We start from the raw sequence: 17,485 nt of genomic DNA, 5'->3' as shown, positions 1-17,485 counted from the left end.
GCTGTGGACAAAGCTACTAATAAATATTCCTACCATACATGCAATTTACAAATGCTGAGATTTACAAAGAATGACCCTTGTTAAAAGGTTCCTATGAATGCCGCTGGTCTCTGAGTGCCCCCACTGAAGTGATGGAGTATGTACACATGTATTCATGTAAGTAGCTCGCTGACAGGACATACGCTAAAACACTACACAAGTTCACATCCATCCTACTGCTGCCTTTGATACAAGATGGCGTTCTCAAATGAATCTACCTCTCCTAGAGTAATCTATTTAGAAATCTAGGTCCTCAACAAATGGTTCTAGTATGGCTCTTGCATGGTTTTGGCCTTGTGGTTGTGGACATGGTTGCTATTGGTGCAAGTGATGAACATTTAGCTTCTCCATTGCATCATATGGGACAGAAAGATTCAAACAATGCCGACAATATAGTTAAAGCTATAGATATAATGATGTGATCTTATATTCATGCATACTTCATGTATAATCACATTTTAAAAGCTTGATTACCAAACCATACTTCAACTGTCAAGACTATATTGCTACATTCATAACTAAACTGCCTTCAGTTCACTTGTTTCTGGAGGGTCAAAATAGTTTTCTTCTGTTGATTATCATCCAAACCAAATTGCATTATGTTTGGATTTTAAATAAAATGCACAGAAATCTATAAATTTACAAAGATGAAAGCAAATGTACCTTTTCCAACCTTGCATCTGCCTGACTTTTCAGGATTGGGTTGAGATACAAGTATACTGAAGGCTTTGTTCATGAGTGTATTGGTAGAAATGCTACATACTTCTGACAATCTGAATTGACAAATGAACAGAGACAACATGACTCTCAAATTCATTATACAGGGATAAGAAAGTTTTTTTTAAAAACACTTAAACGGAAAGCCGCAATATATAAGTGCAACAATCTTGAATGCGTGTTAAAACCTCATTTTACCTTACATCACCTTACAAGGACAGTATGTCGAACGTTAACATTCTCATCGTTGACTATAGTTGAAGGTGCAGATAATTTCATGTCATTATTTCTAACAACAGGACACTCTCTCACACTCTTTTTTATGGTAAGATGGTATGACATACACCTCTAATGCTCCCTACCATGGTCAGCTAGCATGACATCATCTCTCTTATGCACACTGCCATGGTCAGCTGATGTGATACTGTCTCTCTTACACTCTCTGCTACAGTCTGCTCGTGTGACGCCATATCTCTTCTCTCTCTGCTATAGGTAGCTGGCATGGGACTGTCTCTCTTACACTCTCTGCTACAGTCTGCTCGTGTGACGCCATATCTCTTCTCTCTCTGCTATAGGTAGCTGGCATGGGACTGTCTCTCTTACACTCTCTGCTACAGTCTGCTCGTGTGACGCCATATCTCTTCTCTCTCTGCTATAGGTAGCTGGCATGGGACTGTCTCTCTTACACTCTCTGCTACAGTCTGCGCGTGTGACGCCATATCTCTTCGCTCTCTGCTATAGGTAGCTGGCATGGGACTGTCTCTCTTACACTCTCTGCTACAGTCTGCTCTCATGTGACGCCATATCTCTTCGCTCTCTGCTATAGGCAGCTAGCATGGGACTGTCTCTCTTATACTCTCTGCTACAGTCTCCTCTCATGTGACGCCATATCTCTTTGCTCTCTGCTATAGGCAGCTAGCATGGGACTGTCTCTCTTACACACTCTGCTACAGTCTGCGCGTGTGACACCATATCTCTTCGCTCTCTGCTATATGCAGCTAGCATGGGACTGTCTCTCTTACACACTCTGCTACAGTCTCCTCTCATGTGACACCATATCTCTTCTCTCTCTGCTATAGGTAGCTGGCATAGGACTGTCTCTCTTACACTCTCTGCTACAGTCTGCGTGTGTGACACCATATCTCTTCGCTCTCTGCTATAGGCAGCTAGCATGGGACTGTCTCTCTTATACTCTCTGCTACAGTCTCCTCTCATGTGACACCATATCTCTTCTCTCTCTGCTATAGGTAGCTGGCATGGGACTGTCTCTCCTACACTCTCTGCTACAGTCTGCGCGTGTGATGCCATATCTCTTCTCTCTCTACTATATGCAGCTAGCATGGGACTGTCTCTCTTACACACTCTGCTACAGTCTGCTCGTGTGACACCATATCTCTTCGCTCTCTGCTATATGCAGCTAGCATGGGACTGTCTCTCTTACACTCTCTGCTACAGTCTGCTCGTGTGACGCTATATCTCTTCGCTCTCTGCTATAGGCAGATAGCATGCGACTGTCTCTCTCATACTCTCTGCTACAGTCTGCTCGTGTGACGCCATATCTCTTTGCTCTCTGCTATAGGCAGCTAGCATGGGACTGTCTCTCTTACACACTCTGCTACAGTCTGCTCGTGTGACGCCATATCTCTTCGCTCTCTGCTATAGGCAGCTAGCATGGGACTGTCTCTCTTACACTCTCTGCTACAGTCTGCTCGTGTGACGCTATATCTCTTCGCTCTCTGCTATATGCAGCTAGCATGGGACTGTCTCTCTTACACACTTTGCTACAGTCTGCTCGTGTGACGCCATATCTCTTTGCTCTCTGCTATAGGTAGCTGGCATGGGACTTTCTCTCTTATACTCTCTGCTACAGTCTCCTCTCATGTGACGCCATATCTCTTCGCTCTCTGCTATAGGCAGCTGGCATGGGACTGTCTCTCTTACACTCTCTGCTACAGTCTGCTCGTGTGACGCCATATCTCTTCGCTCTCTGCTATAGGCAGCTAGCATGGGACTGTCTCCCTTACACACTCTGCTACGGTAAACTTGTGTGATACTGTAATTTTCCACTCAGCACCGGTCAGGCGGTGTGATACAGAATGATCAGATATGTTTTGAACCATGATGTGAAAACCAATTATCAGAAATATGTAGCAAACCAAAACAAAAACATGTGATCATAAATGACTGTACATAGACTAAAACACAGATTTAGTATACAAAGAGATCTGGGAACTGCATCTCAAACACAGGCACGGATGTTGTTGACTTGCCCTCGTCATCGGTTGTTGTGGTGGTTGGGTTCGGGACAGTCTCCTCCACCATGTCCAGGATCTCACTCAGCTTGTTGTGGAAGTGGTTGGACTGTAACAACGTCACCACACAGTCAGACAGAGAGACAGACAGACAGACAGATTTATTTGCGCCACACCCTATGGAGTTATGAGAGACTATTTAATATTGGTAAACACATGTATATACTTCACATATATTGCATATGATATAAATGACTGTACCAGGTTATTCACAAAAGAGAATACTCTATAATACTACATGGTGTAAACCATCCAATGGCGTTTGGTTGTTAACGTATTCTTGCAGGTCTTGGCAGCTGTAAAAAGCAATTCTTGCCTGGACAGTATAAAACCTACTTTCTGTAAAACACTAAAACTATAAAAATCAGGACAGATGTAACGACATTTGGAAATAAAATGAAACCTACTTTCATTGGTCGCCTGTGCCTGTGCTTAGAGTAAGACAAAGGTTATGCTTATATCTTCAAGCCCTTAAGTACTCACCTTTGCTTCTGACCTCGCTACAATCTCCTCAAAGGGAGCTTTTTGGAAGGTCTCCAGGATCTCCTTTCTCTTCCTGTCCTCCTGCTCCTTACTAGCACAGCTGTCCTCTGCTGTAACAGTCACAACACACACTCAGGCAGGTCATCACACACTCAGGCAGGTCATAACACACTCAGGCAGGTCATAACACACTCAGGCAGGTCATAACACACACTCAGGCAGGTCATAACACACTCAGGCAGGTCATAACACACACTCAGGCAGGTCATAACACACTCAGGCAGGTCATAACACACTCAGGCTGGTCATAACACACACTCAGGCAGGTCATAACATACACTCAGGCAGGTCATAACACACACTCAGGCAGGTCATAACACACTCAGGCAGGTCATAACACACACTCAGGCAGGTCATAACATACACTCAGGCAGGTCATAACATACACTCAGGCAGGTCATAACACACTCAGGCAGGTCATAACACACACTCAGGCAGGTCATAACATACACTCAGGCAGGTCATAACACACTCAGGCAGGTCATAACACACACTCAGGCAGGTCATAACATACACTCAGGCAGGTCATAACACACACTCAGGCAGGATATAACATACACTCAGGCAGGATATAACATACACTCAGGCAGGTCATAACACACTCAGGCAGGTCATAACACACACTCAGGCAGGTCATAACACACATTCAAGCAGGTCATAACACACACTCAGGCATGTCATAACATACACTCAGGCAGGTCATAACACACACTCAGGCAGGTCATAACACACACTCAGGCAGGATATAACATACACTCAGGCAGGTCATAGCACACACTCAGGCAGGATATAACATACACTCAGGCAGGTCATAACATACACTCAGGCAGGACACAACATACACTCAGACAGGTCATAACACACACTCAGGCAGGTCATAACACACACTCAGGCAGGTCATAACACACACTCAGGCAGGTCATAACACACACTCAGGCAGGTCATAACACACTCAGGCAGGACATAACATACACTCAGAGAGGTCATAACACACTCAGGCAGGACATAACACACACTCATGCAGGTCATAACACACACTCAGGCAGGACATAACATACACTCAGAGAGGTCATAACACACTCAGGCAGGTCATAACACACACTCATGCAGGTCATAACACACACTCAGGCAGGTCATAACACACTCAGGCAGGTCATAGCACACTCAGGGAGGACATAACATACACTCAGACAGGTCATCACACACTCAGGCAGGTCATAACACACACTCAGGCAGGTCATAACAAACACTCAGGCAGGTCATAGCACACTCAGGGAGGACATAACATACACTCAGACAGGTCATCACACACTCAGGCAGGTCATAACACACACTCAGGCAGGTCATAACAAACACTCAGGCAGGTCATAACATACACTCAGGCAGGTCATAACACACATTCAGGCAGGTCATAACACACTCAGGCAGGTCATAACATACACTCAGGCAGGTCATATCACACACTCAGGCAGGACATAACATACACTCAGGCAGGTCATAACACACACTCAGGCAGGTAATAACACACTCAGGTCATAGCACACACTCAGGCAGGTCATAACACACACTCAGGCAGGACACAACATACACTCAGGTTATACCACACAATCAGGCAGGTTATAACACACACTCAGGCAGGTCATAACACACACTCAGGTTATAACACACACTCAGGCAGGTAATAACACACTCAGGTCATAGCACACACTCATGCAGGCTATAACACACACTCAGGCAGGACACAACATACACTCAGGTTATAACACACAATCAGGCAGGTTATAACACACACTCAGGCAGGTCATAACACACACTCAGGTTATAACACACACTCAAGCAGGTAATAACACACTCAGGTCATAGCACACACTCATGCAGGCTATAACACACACTCAGGCAGGACACAACATACACTCAGGTTATACCACACAATCAGGCAGGTTATAACACACACTCAGGCAGGTCATAACACACACTCAGGTTATAACACACACTCAGGCAGGTTATAACAAACATTCACGCAGATTATAACACACTCAGGTCATAACACACACTCAGGCAGGTCATAACACACACTCAGGCAGGTCATAACACACTCAGGTCAGAAGTGTTTTTCTACCATGGATGCCAAGTTACTATGGAAACGGCAGTACTGATCTGTAAACCACTCAAACATACCCAACATTTTCTTAAGTGACTCTACTGTTATTTCCTCATCAAGTCTTCTCTGGAAAAAGAAAAAGACACTAAGTCAGTAAACAAATGAAAACAATATCATAAAGGAACAGAACATCTTTTTGTGTCAGAGTCAGCAGAACCTCAGCTATATTGGAGAGGTCTGTAAAAACTCAGCTCTGGAAAAGTCAAAAGAGTGGTTGACATTATAAACACCCATTCCTTAATAGTCAGCTCCCAGCAGAAGCATGGATTATTGAAAAACCTGTTGTGCTCCAGAATCTCCAAAACATGATAAAATATGTACAACATGAAACAAAGAGTACATTACTCAGCTCAAATGTAAATCTACATCATTACCTCATTCACAATTTAATCATCAGATTGTCAAATGTCTGTTATTGTAATGATATGAATGCCTGTAAATACAAAATACAGAGACAATGTAAATGACTCCACATGTTTCCAGGCAGCAATTCATGACTTCTGACAGGATTTTTATATAAAATACCAGTAAATAGAACCTATATAAACTGTTTTGCATCACTGTAATTACAGAACCAAAAGGTTCTTGTAGTATGTGGTAGAAGCTTGGGTCATGGCAGAGTATTAGCATCAGCTGCAACATTACCCTGAGCATTGAAGGAGAACCATCTACACTCTCCATCTCAATGTTGATAGACGCTATGTCACTAACGCTTCGCCCAATATCAGGAGTCTCTGAAAACAAACAATAACAAAGTCAACCAGAAACAAACTAATAACACTGCAATGTAGAATTTTCATCAAATGATTCCACATTTACTTTAAAATAAAATAATAAAACCCCAAAACTGACAAGAGGATATGAAAGAACCATCAATATTGTCTCGTTTCAATGACAATGACAATGAAGCCTCTCTATCAGTACATAAGCATTACCTGCAGTAAAAGGTTTGTGCGTGAATGGTGTCGAGAGCCTAGACGTGTCATGGCCGCTGCCGGCCAAGGCTTCTGCAATTTGGACCTGTGAGAAGAGCCAGCTGTCTTTGACTGTTTCACTGGAGGGGTAGCTGGTAACAGGAACACATTCTCATCAACATCTCATCACAGCATACAGTGGGCACAAGAACCACCGCCATAGATCAGCAGAACACACAGGAACACAACTCACACCAACATCTCATCATGGCATACAGCGGGCACAAGAACTACTGCCATAGATCAGCAGAACACACAGGAACACACTTCACACCAACATCTCATCACAGCATACAGTGGGCACAAGAACTACTGCCATAGATCAGCAGAACACACAGGAGCACAACTCACACCAACATCTCATCATGGCGTACAGCAGGCACAAGAGCCAGTGCCACAGATCAGCAGAACACACAGGAACACACTTCACATCAACATCTCATCACAGCATACAGTGGGCACAAGAACCAGTGCAATAGATCAGCAGAACACACAGGAACACACTTCACACCAACATCTCATCACAGCATACAGTGGGCACAAGAGCCAGTGCCACAGATCAGCAGAACACACAGGAACACACTTCACATCAACATCTCATCACAGCATACAGTGGGCACAAGAACCAGTGCCATAGATCAGCAGAACACACAGGAACACACTTCACACCAACATCTCATCACAGCATACAGCAGGTACAAGAACTACTGCCATAGATCAGCAGAACACACAGGAGCACAACTCACACCAACATCTCATCATGGCGTACAGCAGGCACAAGAGCCAGTGCCATAGATCAGCAGAACACACAGGAACACACTTCACATCAACATCTCATCACAGCATACAGTGGGCACAAGAACCAGTGCCATAGATCAGCAGAACACACAGGAACACACTTCACACCAACATCTCATCACAGCATACAGTGGGCACAAGAACTACTGCCATAGATCAGCAGAACACACAGGAGCACAACTCACACCAACATCTCATCATGGCGTACAGTGGGCACAAGAACTACTGCCATAGATCAGCAGAACACACAGGAGCACAACTCACACCAACATCTCATCATGGCGTACAGCAGGCACAAGAGCCAGTGCCATAGATCAGCAGAACACACAGGAACACACTTCACACCAACATCTCATCACAGCATACAGTGGGCACAAGAGCCAGTGCCATAGATCAGCAGAACACACAGGAACACAACTCACACCAACATCTCATCACAGCATACAGCAGGCACAAGAGTCAGTGCCATAGATCAGCAGAACACACAGGAACACACTTCACACCAACATCTCATCACAGCATACAGTGGGCACAAGAACCAGTGCCATAGATCAGCAGAACACACAGGAACACACTTCACATCAACATCTCATCACAGCATACAGTGGGCACAAGAACCAGTGCCATAGATCAGCAGAACACACAGGAACACAACTCACACCAACATCTCATCACAGCATACAGTGGGCACAAGAACTACTGCCATAGATCAGCAGAACAGACAGGAACACAACTCACACCAACATCTCATCACAGCATACAGCGGGCACAAGAGTCAGTGCCATAGATCAGCAGAACACACAGGAACACATAAATCAGTAGACCACACAGGAACACTCATACCACATGACGTTTTCAATTTATAACCTTCAAACATATAATATAGATTTATTTTAAACTGAAAATGTACTTTCTACTAATTACTTTCTGTAAATGTTCTCCTACAGAGAATAATGACTGTACAAGTCATCTTCCATTTTATTTAGTACAAACAGTTACTTTGGTAACTTGTGGTTGAATGTACACACAATGGACTGATCGTGGACCCTGTACAGCAAGACACATTCAGCTATAATGATCAGACAATACTATTTGGAATTATTATTGTTTTCAATTTACATGAATTAGCATATCATGATACATATATTGAACAACTTACAACATCTTCATTGTTACAAACAAATCTATGTTAAACTGACAGAATTACATTTCTACACAAGATTATAAAAATGATGTGAGGTATACAGTAAACTATGGTTATAACAAACTCAAAAGGTTTTTAGTTCGTAATAACCGTAGTTCGTTATAAGCATATATACAGCATACATGTATATTCAACAAATAGCCAGGACTAAAGAATAAGTTTGTTATATCGGTCAGTTTGTCATAAGATTGTTCGTTATAAACATAGTTTACTGTATATATATGAAATAAACCCTACAAAACTCAAAAAGGAGGGGACTGTTATTACTGAAGAGCAGTGTCATACAGAGTAAGTAAGTATGGTTTTAAGCCGCTTTTAGCAATATTCCAGCAATATCACGGCGGGGGACACCAGAAATGGGCTTCACAAGTGTCACACAGAAGCAAGGTTTGGTCTGATGAAGAGTGCTGCCAGTCAAATGCAATAACTACGGTGACAGATAAAAGAATCATTCATCCTAACAGTGAAGGCATGTTGTAAGGAAAGCTCCAGGATAAAGGGTGTTTTGTGTTGCTGAGACTTGCCCTCAATAGTGACTCCCTGTCAAGGTTGTTGGTCTACATCCCATACTTTGTTATAGGATGACAAGGTTTTCTGAAATTTATTTTTCAGGAATGTATGATTAACCTTGAATATCAGACTTTTTGTCATAAGTCTTAGAGCCAATGGTAGCTGAATCATTCCCCATTTTCAGATGTGTTAGTTATATACACAATATAACTGTCTCTGAAATGGTAAATCAGGAGACTTTGTTTATTAGAATACTTCACAGAAATGCTATTAGATATTAATATCTGTTACATGCCGAAATTACTTTTTGTTTGAAGTTTTGTTTGGTTGTATGTTTGTTTGTGTTTTAACCTCGCACTCAGCAATATTCCAGCTATATGATGGTGGTCTGTCAAGAATCGAGTCTCGACCAGACAATCCAGTGTTTGACATCATGAGCATCAATTACACAATTGATGACATGCAAGACCAATTCTACCCCGGATCTTCACAGATCTTGCAATAAAGTGGTCTAGTGGCTACAGCGATCATTTGTCATACCAAAGGCCCTGGTTCTAAATCCCCTGGTGTCAGCTTGAAGTTATTACAATGTCCAGAGCCAACAGTGGTGACAGAAGTCTGTTTGATATTCCTCCCTTGCCTTCAATAACTACTGCACCATAGAACCATGGGTTGTTCTTCAACATGTTATCAACACTATCCAAGCTTTATCAAGGCGACCTGTCAATAATTAAGTCTGGGCAAGACAACTTAGTAACTGGAAGCATGAGCATCAATCTACATTATCAGGGCAAGATGACATGCAATTAGCCAAGCGGAGCCTGACCACTTGATCTATTCTAGTCAATTATCAGGGCAAGATGACATGCAATTAGCCAAGGGCAACCTGACAACTTGATTTATTCTAGTCAATTATCAGGGCAAGATGACATGCAATTAGCCAAGAAGAGCCTGACCACTAGTCAGTTATCACAATACCCTGAGTCACTTAAGGTCACTGTTCCACCAGCTGAGTATACGGTTCCCATCAAGTACTGTTATCAGAATCATAACCATCTGTGTCCAGAGCAACAAGGCAAGCTTCCTGTTCCAGCTGGCTTGCCCCCACAGCTCACATTCACTGGCCCCCAGCTAGACTGCTTGTAACAATACATGCTGCCAGCTGACTTGCCCCCACAGCTCACATTCACTGGCCCCCAGCTAGACTGCTTGTAACAATACATGCTGCCAGCTGGCTTGCCCCCACAGCTCACATTCACTGGTCCCCAGCTAGACTGCTTGTAACAATACATGCTGCCAGCTGGCTTGCCCCCACAGCTCACATTCACTGGCCCCCAGCTAGACTGCTTGTAACAATACATGCTGCCAGCTGGCTTGCCCCCACAGCTCACATTCACTGGCCCCCAGCTAGACTGCTTGTAACAATACATGCTGCCAGCTGGCTTGCCCCCACAGCTCACATTCACTGGCCCCCAGCTAGACTGCTTGTAACAATACATGCTGCCAGCTGGCTTGCCCCCACAGCTCACATTCACTGGCCCCCAGCTAGACTGCTTGTAACAATACATGCTGCCAGCTGGCTTGACAAGCGCCAATATCTACATCTTATATCTAGAACACTGTCACAATCCATTTTACACATAACATGCCTGGATATTAATGTGTAAGTTGGGACAAGCACAGAACAAACACTATCTGGAAAATACAAGTATACGCAAGATTCACTATGAATCAGGTGTCTGAAACTGGAACAAACAGACTACTTCTGCAAATTCTGCAAATAATGATGTTGAACAGCAACTAGGACATGGTGTAAGTTAGGACAAAGCGGCATGCTGGTTACTTGGTTACACAGGAAGCCATGTAAACACAGAAGCTCCAGGGCCGCAACGTTACACACAGCCAGGAAACCTCCATGCCAGTCATGGAGCCAGTACAGGAGGCAGCTACAATGCTGCTGTGTGATATACACTCCAACAGTTCTAAATGAAAAACTAGGTGAAAGAGAATTTTGTAAAGAATGTTTTTGATGATAGGTGAAAGTAGCATTATAAACAAAATGTCTTGTAAACAAAGACAGAATCATATGTGTAGTGTAACACATTATTTATTGACAGTGCCCACAGATTCTGTACAAATCAAATTAAGTCTTTCAAAAGTTTCTTTACATTAAAAGCAGACCCTTCAAAATATTTCCTAAGATACTTATTTGTGCAGAGGCCTTTCAGTGTGTTCACAACACTTACAGGTCTTTTACACAAAGTTGAAGAAGCACTGCACAGCTTCATAAAGGCACAAACATACATGACTGGCATGTTGGACTTAAAAGATGTCACACAAAACATGAATGGGTGTCTGGCCCACAAAGGGAGAATTGTTCATGTCTCCAGCTGTGCTGATGTAACATCCCGGCCCCAAGTGAAGCCTGAAGAGAAGAAGTTGTTGTAAAGGGAGGTTACCCATGCTGTTACTTACAGGTTGGAGTTCTCAAGCTCATCTAGGCTGTCAAGAGGGAATGGGATCCATCATTCTACCCACTGTATACCCATTACATATGTGCATACAGTGCTATCATGGGAATACTACAACACACACCTCCAGGATCATCAAACCACTTATCATAAATGATAAACATGCTGTATTAAGTGTCCATGGTTAATGAAACAACAAGCTTTAACAAATGATGACTGACACTAAAACAAAAAAAATTTGTATTTTATTACATATTTAAGAGTATAATATCAAACATATATTCCTTTGGAATGACTGTGACACAATAACATTTTATGCTTGTAAGTAGGCCACCTTCTCATACGAACTTAAACCTGAGTTACCTCCCTTGAATCACATCAAAGATTGAAAGCACAGCAAAATTGTGATAGCTAATGAAAACATTGGTATTCATTTGCACAACTTGTATTTACTTCATTTAAAGCAAAATGACCATTGTATGATCTAATCATTTCTGACAACGCCTAGCAAATAAACGACAGCTTGCAAGCAGAACTCAATAGAAAGAGTGCACAGTTAGTCAATTGTAATATCCACTGAAACAAAATTATTTGTTCATATTTTTATGACAGTTTTGGAAACAGTAAGTAGAATTATTTTTTTACAAAAACTCAAGCTTCAAATAAATTTTGGTTCATGAAGATGAAATGTAATGAATTTGGCAGATAGAGAGATGTCAATATATCATTATGTGCTATCATCTACCTGCATAAGAAGAACAGAGAAGCAATTCCATGAAAATATCCCTTCCCCACTCAAGGAATTAGTGTAACGCTGTCCCTACACTACCGTGCTAAGTGAGGTAACAGAGGGGGCTATGTATGTATGCACGGGTGAACATGCGCAAGGCAGGGGTTGTCTGTACTTACCTGTGTGGTCGGTTTGTCCGGTTGTAGGCAAAGTTGGGCAGGAGATAGGGGGCCTCCTTACTGCGTGCATCTGTAACCTGTCCAGTACAACACATCAGTAATACAGAGATAACCTGCCCAGTGTAACACATTAGTCATACAGAGATAACCTGTCCAGTACAACACATCAGTAATACAGAGATAACCTGCCCAGTACAACACATCAGTAATACAGAGATAACCTGCCCTGTACAACACATCAGTAATACAGAGATAACCTGCCCAGTACAACACATCAGTAATACAGAGATAACCTGTCCAGTACAACACATCAGTAATACAGAGATAACCTGCCCAGTACAACACATCAGTAATACAGAGATAACCTGTCCAGTACAACACGTCAGTAATACAGAGATAACCTGCCCTGTACAACACATCAGTAATACAAAGATAACCTGATAACCAGATAAAATCAGTTGGCAAAATACCAACAAATAACAACATTCATTCAATCCTTGTGCCTAACACTGCTTACTAACATTTGAGGTTGGGATCCTCATAATCACCCCGTTGTTTTCTGGTGAATTTCATGGAGTCTTCAGCATGTCATGTAAAGACCATAACCTCAAGACTCCTTCACCACCAGCTTTGCTAACTAACTTAACCTGGCTGGGGAGCCTATTGTGTTGAGTGGTATTGACTGATACATGTCTGCTTTGAAACAAAAAGAAACCATAGCAACAAGACAAAGTGTAAATCACTATCTGGATCAGTAGTATAGGTAATGGGGGTTCTGGACCACTTCCACTGGAGCAGGATTCATATACCTATACTGCTACTACAGGGGGGATTTTTTATGTGTAAATGACTATGCGATTCAACGATAGTCATGAGTCGTATTAAAAGAAACATCAATATTAATTAATAATGAATAAAATTTACTATAGCCCACGAGGATATTGGAAAGGTGTAGGAGCAATAAAAAAATTAGCCACCGCGGCGAAGGTATCTAAAGATGTGGCCAAGGATTGGTTAAAGAAACAAGCGTTGTGGCAAATATATTTACCGGCACCGCGTTATATACCGAGGAAGAAGTTTGATATTTTTACGACGAATGAAGTTCATCAGGCTGACCTCTTGTTTCTTCCCCACGATAAGGTAAAACGCAAAACGTATAAATACGCTTTAACAGTAGTGGACGTGGCTAGTCGATACAAAGAGGCTGAGCCATTAACCTCGAAAGATTCAACAGAAGTAGCTAATGCACTGAGTCGCATATATAAACGCGGACCACTAAAATGGCCTAAGCTATTACAAGTAGATCCCGGTCGCGAGTTTATGGGATCGGTAACTAAACTTTTAACAAAGCACGATGTCAAAATCGTCCGTGGTGAAAGAGAGGCCCACCGTAGTCAAGCCATCGTCGAAAGATTTAACAGGACATTAGCGGAACGTTTGTTTGGCTATCAGTATGGGATCGAAATGAAATCCGAGCGATTGAGATCAACCGAATGGGTGACACGATTATCAGCCGTTGTATCAGCGCTGAATAATGAAGTAACGAGATTAATAGGGAAGAAACCATCCGATGCGATTAAAATGAAATCCGTGACTTCCGAATCTTCAGCACCGAGGAGAGGCAAAGAACAAAAACTTCCGGATAGAGTAAGGGTAAGATATTTATACCAGGCAGGTGAACTCGAGGGAGGCCTACGTCGCGCAACCGATCCCATATGGTCCCTTAAGACGTATAACATTAGTAGATTGGTTACGAAAGAAGGAGAGCCTATTCTTTATTATCTTCAAGATGGACCGGGTAGGGCATTTGTACGAGAAGAATTGTTCATAGTTCCCGACGGTACGGTATTACCACCATAACCATAAGCATAGGTAGTTACACCATCATTATCAATCCATCTCTTTGTATCTAAGGGGGATAATGATGTCTTGTTCATTCTTAATCCATATATCCTATGATCGTAACTTCTTAAAGAGTTCATCTCGTGTTTGAACGTTCTACCATTGAATAATGATTCTTTATACTGTTCGTGTTTGATATGCTTTTTTACAACATACTTCTTAACACCCTTGGCTTTTCTTATCTCTCCATTATCGGACTTTTTTATAGAATACATCTTAGGTCTTAATCCTACATACTCCGCTATAGGAGTCCCAGCACATTCATCCTTCATCTTACCTAACACCTTTTTATTTACAACGCTGTGCAGTGGATTATCTTTTGGGTAATCGCTCGTGTCGTACATATCTATTTTTTCTGCCATATCTTTATACACATCCTCGGTTTGTATTTCCATCAACAAAGAATCTGTGTCGGTATATAGCACCTCGCATCTATCGCCGTATTGCATCTTAAGTTCGTTGTAATAAAAGTCATACATTAAGTGTTTTGACAAGTCGAGAATACTCATACCGACGTACACCGGTCTGTTGAATTTTATATTACTCTTTTGCATATGCAACGCGGCTAAGTCGTTATCGAATATCTTGCTTCTGTTAAAAGCCGGACTGGCTATAAGTTTCCTGAGTCTTTCTTCCTCATTAGATCTGACTAATTTAACATCAACACGCTTCCTTAGATTCTCCATAGTTTTACCGAATACCGAGTTATTCATGAGCTTATACAGATTCTTTTCGAAATCGCTGGTGGCTATCTTTCTTAAATCTGTGTTCAGTCTTATATAGGGCTCCATCCAAGGGCTTTGATCGAACTTAAGAACTCTGTGTATTTTCTTAAGTTTCATACCTAACGATAGATACAACTGGAGATTTCTGTAGTGAACTATATATTTTGTCTTATCCATCAAATTTGGTACGAGTTTTTCTACGTTAGCTAACCTACTATTACCCATCAATGAACGTTGATATTCCGACATCCAGTCTTTACTAACCATTAATCTTTCGGGAGCTAGCGGATAACTGTTATGGTCTTTATGTAAGGAACTCGGATATTCTAGGTCAACTTCTAGTATGTACCCTTTATTCTCATCATTATTATTGATATCATTCACATTGACCCATTCAAAACCACCCGTGGGTAAAGGTTGACTCATAGCCCATCCGTACAAATTGTTAGCGTCGAGATATAATATGTGCGTGTCGGGTTTACTCGGATCGTATCCTTCCACTAATTTATTATTAGCCTTAGTATACCTTTTCGCCGCCATCGATATACCACCTCTTAATCCTTTCTCAATAAACAAGTGCATATCGTAATCTGTGAGTAATTTTAGTTCTACGCCGGTCTTCTTCAACAATGCATCCCACGATAGTCCGGGACTGGAATAGTACCATGCCGGGTCCAAGCCGTATTGTTTTAAACACGTCTTTCTAAATATCTCGAATATATCGGCGAGTAACAGTACATCGGTTTTTAAGTACAGATCGTGATAATCGCCTAAATTCTTACAACCTAATTTATCCCAGACCGTCAGAGCGTGTTCATAATCGGCATCTGTTATTCTAGATTCCGTTAAGTTACTATAGAATGATTCGAGGGGTGGTAATTCAGTTTCTTCGAATCTAGACCAATCATCCATATATTCGTAAGGATATATACCTTTTCTCAGCAACAAATGACGAGTTATCTTATCGGTATATTGATTTGTTATCGCGAAGTCATCTGGATTGTTCGCTTTAGCTAAATTGTCCAGGGAAGATAACAGAAACTGTACGGAGTCTATGAATCTAAGCCCATTACTTTGCTTTATTCTAGATTTCCCATCCTTGTCCCTATAATGTATAGGTTTAGTCAACGAGAACGAAATGTATTTTTCCATATTGTTAGGAATGCACGTTAAACCGCCGTCGGTCTTTGAGATAGCTTGCATAATGAGATGTGAATCGTATCCTCTAAGGTTATGAAACACAACGGGGATGGGTATTGTTTGAGCATTCATTTTTAGTTTCAAGTTACACTCGTTATGAGCAGCTCCCCGATAATTACCCGTGACGTGACAATGATCTCTTACGGAATCCCCATCCAGAGGTTTATTACAAACGTGACAACTCGTTGACTTCTTGTGGGCCCTCCAATCATCTATCGTCAAACGCATGGGTTTCTTACACGATAATTCTTCCCTGATTATTCTCTCTTCATTTTGTAGATATTCTAGGAACTTTCCCGCTGCATCGGGACCTCTGTAAATCACGGGAGTGTTTGTTTTCCCATCATACCTTACAACTATATATCCAAACCCACAAGGAATATGTTCTTGAGTTTTGTACGTAAAACTACTATCAGTATTGCTTTGGTTGGTATTTTCTATGGGCTTGATAAGCGCTTCGAAGTCCGCATAAATTACGTACGGTACTGGCATTTGATTACAATAGTGTTCAAATTTTAATATATTTTTCCCCTCTTTAGGCATATCGATCCTGATAGCATTCTGTCCAACACCTCTACAGTCTTCTTTATGCGATTCTAATAGATCTTGTCTGCTGTACCCATGCAGGCATCTTTCGCAGAAATATTTCTTTTCCTTATGTTTTGTTTGATCGTATAGCACCCTGTTTAAACTCTTTATCCATGTATAATGATATTTTCCATCTTTTTCGATCAGAAATGAATTGATTCTGGGAATATGTTCCGGAGCGGAGCTTATCCTGTGTACAACAATTCCTTTAGAATGTCCGAAAACATTTATAGCTAAATTATTTTGCTTTTCCACCTTATCAATTTGTGATATTGGTGTAGGTTCGTCTATACCATCAAAGTTGAGTCCATCGTTTTGGGGATAGCTAGAAGGTCTATCCGGATGCTTGTCTACGGGGAACAATGCAGATCTTATCATCATTCTTAAACAGTCATCAGATTTATTTTTTACATTAATTATGGCTTTTTTCTT

General features: G+C 41.8%; 1 protein-coding gene across 2 annotated transcripts in view; it reads right to left on the bottom strand.

The window, feature by feature from the left end:
• Positions 1–2,113: 2,113 nt before the first annotated feature.
• Positions 2,114–17,485, bottom strand: part of LOC139479118 (protein EFR3 homolog B-like) — a 94,385-nt gene continuing 79,013 nt past the window's right edge. Inside the window, exons 16-22 of one of the 2 annotated variants that reach the window (XM_071261884.1) lie at positions 12,639–12,715; positions 11,734–11,760; positions 6,708–6,838; positions 6,418–6,506; positions 5,790–5,838; positions 3,552–3,661; positions 2,114–3,117 (exon numbers count right to left, since the gene is read on the bottom strand). In XM_071261884.1, coding sequence (XP_071117985.1) covers positions 2,965–3,117; positions 3,552–3,661; positions 5,790–5,838; positions 6,418–6,506; positions 6,708–6,838; positions 11,734–11,760; positions 12,639–12,715 — 636 coding nt within the window. In that variant the 3' untranslated portion in view covers positions 2,114–2,964. The remainder of the gene's footprint in view (positions 3,118–3,551; positions 3,662–5,789; positions 5,839–6,417; positions 6,507–6,707; positions 6,839–11,733; positions 11,761–12,638; positions 12,716–17,485) is intronic. The other variant, XM_071261885.1, reaches the window with a different exon arrangement.

This window comes from Haliotis cracherodii, unplaced genomic scaffold (genome assembly GCF_022045235.1).
Source record: "Haliotis cracherodii isolate W230 unplaced genomic scaffold, xgHalCrac1.p SCAF_4, whole genome shotgun sequence".
Taxonomy (NCBI): Eukaryota; Metazoa; Mollusca; class Gastropoda; order Lepetellida; family Haliotidae; genus Haliotis; species Haliotis cracherodii.
This window is presented reverse-complemented; position numbering and strand designations above follow the sequence as displayed.